Raw genomic sequence first — 4,664 nt, forward strand, 5'->3', positions numbered from 1 at the left:
ATTAAACATGGATCAAAAAATACCATCAAAGACATAAACAGAGATCCGGAAAAATTCAAGCATAATCTAAATTCATGACCTCAGGTAAGTTACAAAGGGAAAGGATAAAACGTAAATGAATTCTGAAATCTATGAAAATATAACATGGACTTGAGGGATTCACCGAACTCCTTACATAGATTACAAACATACATAAAGGTAAGGTCAATCCTGAGAAAATTCAAGTTTGGACCTAGAAAATACGAATGCTACAAAGAAAGAATATAAACTAGCTGAATTCTAAAATCAAGGTCAGGATTTCAAGTCTTCAAGAGCCTTTTCCACAGCATAAAGAACCATCTTCTTTATCTCTAACTTGTCCTCCTTCGCCTTGTGATTTGGGGGAAGGACTCGAAACTCTTCTGTCAGGCGCACACATTCTGGAACATTTTCAGGTGAGACAAAATCCATAGCAACCTTAATACAGGACTTCAAGTTCCGAACCTGATGGGGACACCCAGCAGGTATGAAGACAGCTTCGCCGAGCTTTTGCACAAATGTCCATGGCTCAACTCCATATTCCTCCTTCAGCTTCCTTTTGTGCTCTTCCGTCAAGTAGAATGTTTGATCGTGAATTGGATGCACAACTTGCTGCACAAGAGACCCATATATGTGCCTGAATTCCTTAAAATGCTTCTGTAGATACTCTTGCAGCTTAGGTGTGTCTTGTCTTCGGAAGATATCCCATAAAGCAGCACCCCCGGATTCTATCTCTTCGTTTAACTTATCATCACTCCTTGGCTGTGCAGTCGGCATATCTATGTCACTCTCCCCATCGCCACCACAACTGGATGAATTAGTCACTTTCACAGATTTCCGGGAATTTATAGCTCCGCTTTTCTTCTTCCTGCCTCTTTTTCTCCCAGCAGCGGGCTTAACCTCTTCAATCACATCATCATTATTGTTCCTATAGTTTTCTTCATCATCAGCCTTTTGCTTCACTTCAATCTCAACATGTATTTCAGAACCTCTTCCTTCATGATTTCCGGTACAAGACGTATCTCTTTTAGGCCCTCCAGTGGAGCAAACAGCCACAACAATTTCTTCCTTCACGCCTGTAAGGCCATCACATAGCTTATCAGTGTCCACAGGCTCTGCAGATTCTGCTGCTAATTCTATGTCCCTCGAAAGCAATGATTTATCATCTTCCAGCACTGGTACATTTGAAGGATCTTGGTTAATCAAAGAATTGCCAAATTGAAGCTCCACTCTAGGGGTACCATCAACACCACATTCCCCATCAATTATTCTAAGCTTTTCTCTGTCAATTTCAGTTACATTTCCCTGCCCCGATGTGCAAGCAGACTGGCAATTATTAGGAAATTCAGGAGCAGCATCAAGCGATTGACTACTTCCCAAATCAGTCACATAGCTATTGTCATTGGCAATCGAACTGCCATTTATTTCTTTAAGATCTTGGGCAATGTGCTTCTGCTTCAATCGTCTGATCCTCTGGAGCTGACTAGCATTGAGCTTCGTTTCTGCAGTATGTGTCAAAATGTTCACTGCATCAGACATATCACAGTGTAGTTTAGTCACGGAATCTCCTCGCCCCAGCTCTTGCGCAACCCCGTAAGCAATGTAAGTCTTTGGCCCCAAATCTGGCTTCAGATAGTCGGTTGGCAACTTGGAAGCAAGATTAAGAATGCCACTTAGGTGATGAGTGTACTCCTTGAATGGCAAAGCCTGGACAAATTCAGCACCATGCCTTGGTAAATTTTGATCAAATTCAGTAGATGGTGGCCAGTCTTTCAATTTCAATAGCAAAGGCCAGTAGTAGGGATCAAATTGACACTTTGTGTACCCATCAAAGAATTTATGAATATTGATATCTAACTCACACCAATTAAGGCAATTGATGGCCCTTACATTCAACTGCCTGTCATGCTTTGGATGTTTCAACTGACGAAAAGCACGCCACATGACCATTGGCTCCCAGCTCAAACCACTTGTGGTCTCAAGAACGTCTCTGACAATGATAGGCTCAGCTCTGGCCCAATGCCATTGAAAATGTTCCAGATCTTCATTTTTTATGTCAATGGCAGCAGGGTAGTACAGATAGTTGTCACCAGAATCTTCTCGGGAGGCTGCTTTCCTCGAATTATTATTTCCAAAACCTCCTTCAACCATAGAACTGGTGCAAGAGCAGCCTTGTGAAGTAACTGCATTCATACTAGCAACATTGCAGGTTCCTAATACTTCTTCTACATTTTTAACCAACTCTGAAACTTCTATTGGAAATAAACGCCTTAGTTTCAGCACCCCATTTCCACACCCACCAAGTCCCTGTGGAGGGCAAGGTATGCTACCGTCTACATTTGATTTCCATTCGACTGACACTGGCTGAGGAGGAATGTTATTATTTTTCAAGGGTTCTGCACCAGCATCATTACTAACATCATCAAGAATGTTTTCGTTTTTCAGAGGTTCCGAACCAGTATCCAATCTAAAATCAGGAATGTTTTCATTCTTCAAAGGTTCTGAGCCAGCATCCATGGTAACATTATTAGGAAGGTTCTGGTTTTTCAAAGGATCAGAACCAGCATCCACACTAACATCATCACAAAGGTTCTCATTTTTCTGAGGTTCAGCACCAGCATCATCCAAAGTAACACCATCAGGAACATTCTCATCTTTCAAAGGTTCTAACCCAGCATCTATGCTAGCACCACCAGGAATTTCCTCATTTATCAAAGGTTCTAAACCAGCATTCACGCGATCATTGTTAGAAATTTTCTTATTTTTCAAAGTCTTAGTTTTCAAAGGCTCTGGTTCTCCTCCAAGCATATAACTATATCCTCTATCTACAAAATCCACAACCACATCCTTACCACCCCCTCGAAGATTACCATCCCGAATTTCCCGACAACAAACAAGACATAAATCATAACAACAATCCACACAGCTCCTATGCATATCAGCAATTGAAGTTTTACAATTATTACAAAACATACGTTCATTAAGAGGACAATCAATGCGTTCAACTATTACCTCAGATGGCAGCACACCTCGAATTCGAGCCTCGGCCTCTTTCTCCATCAACTGCTCCTCCTCAAACTGCTTCAAATAAGGCAAAACAGTTTGCAACAAATACAAAGAGTGTTTCTTCTTTTCATCATCACTGATCTTCATCTCTAGTTTCTTCAACATACCTTTAATCCCCCCTTCTAACCTCAAACAAGCTTTGCAATTACAGTTCCCTCGACAAACCGGACAAGATTCAACAAAATACTCCTCAGTCTTAGTAGGATACCAATTTTTGATACAAATCAAACAAAATCTTTTCCTTGTACATTTACTACAATTCACAGTTCTTCCCTTATCATTCCTCTTACACTGATGACAAGTATTCGCTCCAATCTCATTCCCATCTCCATCCAATACCTTCTTCCTAACTTTCACCATTCCCACTCCCCTTGTTTTACTAACATTCCTGTTACCCATTTTCTCAGAGGCATTTTCACAAACACCTTCAGTGCATTCCACTTTCACCCCAGAATCAACACCTTCTACCCCAATACTCAATAACCCTCCTTCAATCTTCACTCCCCCATCAAAACCCACATCCCCTTCATCATTTCCCCCTTTTCTCTTCCGACTTCCACCCCCATTTTTCTCTCTCTCTCCTCCATTACTACTTTCTTCCTTCGGCTTCGGCGGTCGGCCTCGCTTCCTCACAGAAGGCTCCGACTTCGGCGGTCGGCCGCGTTTCCTCACCGGAATCTCAGTGTTTTCCGGCAGATTTCCGTCGATTTCCGCTGCTTTAATCGACGGTTTTCGACCCCTTTTGGAAGTCAACGGCTTAGTATGATCTTCAACTGGGTTCATGGTGAATTGGATGTAGTGAGAAATTACAGGGCGATTGAAAGAGAAGGAAGATTGAAGGATTGATTTGGTGAAAATTGAAGTAGAAGAAACATGAAAAATGGATGTTGCCAAAATTCTAACCGATTTGGGTAATTGGTTTATTTCTTGGATTTGGAGGTAGTCGTGAAGTCGCACCCGGTTTTGTTTCCCACTGTTTAGAATACATCGTACTCGTGTTGCCAAAAAGATGATTTGTTCTTTGAAAAAAACATTGTCAACCGTGCGTTTTTCTTTACACAAACTATTACGTCAGTTCAGCCTCATCAAATATTTCATCTGTCTAGCGGGTTTTTTATTTAATCCAATGATCGCTTCCATTGGCGAAATTGTTATTGGTGGTGGTATCATCGACGACCAGAAACTTATTGATTGTTGATTATATTTGTCCATGATTGACTTAATAATTGATTAGGATTCTCGGATATTTCGAAAAATGCCCAAAATATCGATTTGGGGCTTTTTTATCTGATGTATAATAGTTAAAATTTACTGTCCTATGTAATTGTATGTTGAATTGTGAGCGTTTTGATAACAAATGCATGTATTTTGGTTAAGAAATGAGCATGTTATGTTATACCCATAATTTTAGTATGGGACCTTCAAATCTTCAATGGTGGTTCTGTCATTGTTGATCTTTTAATTATTTTTATAAAAGAAATTGTAGTGTCTATATTATATCATATACTTCATCCGTCCCCTTTTGATAGTCACTGATGCCATTTTTGGTAATCCAAAATGTTAGTCACATTTGCTTTTTT

General features: G+C 40.5%; 1 protein-coding gene across 1 annotated transcript; it reads right to left on the minus strand.

The window, feature by feature from the left end:
- LOC145602057 (lysine-specific demethylase JMJ29-like) lies at window positions 1-4,412 on the minus strand. The gene has a single exon (XM_081658192.1). The coding sequence runs from the start codon at window positions 3,865-3,867 to the stop codon at window positions 292-294; it is 3,576 nt and encodes a 1,191-aa protein (XP_081514318.1). The 5' UTR covers window positions 3,868-4,412; the 3' UTR covers window positions 1-291.
- Window positions 4,413-4,664: the final 252 nt, after the last annotated feature.

The sequence above is a fragment of the Chenopodium album genome, chromosome 2 (genome assembly GCF_948465745.1).
Source record: "Chenopodium album chromosome 2, dcCheAlbu1.1, whole genome shotgun sequence".
NCBI classification, from domain to species: domain Eukaryota; kingdom Viridiplantae; phylum Streptophyta; class Magnoliopsida; order Caryophyllales; family Amaranthaceae; genus Chenopodium; species Chenopodium album.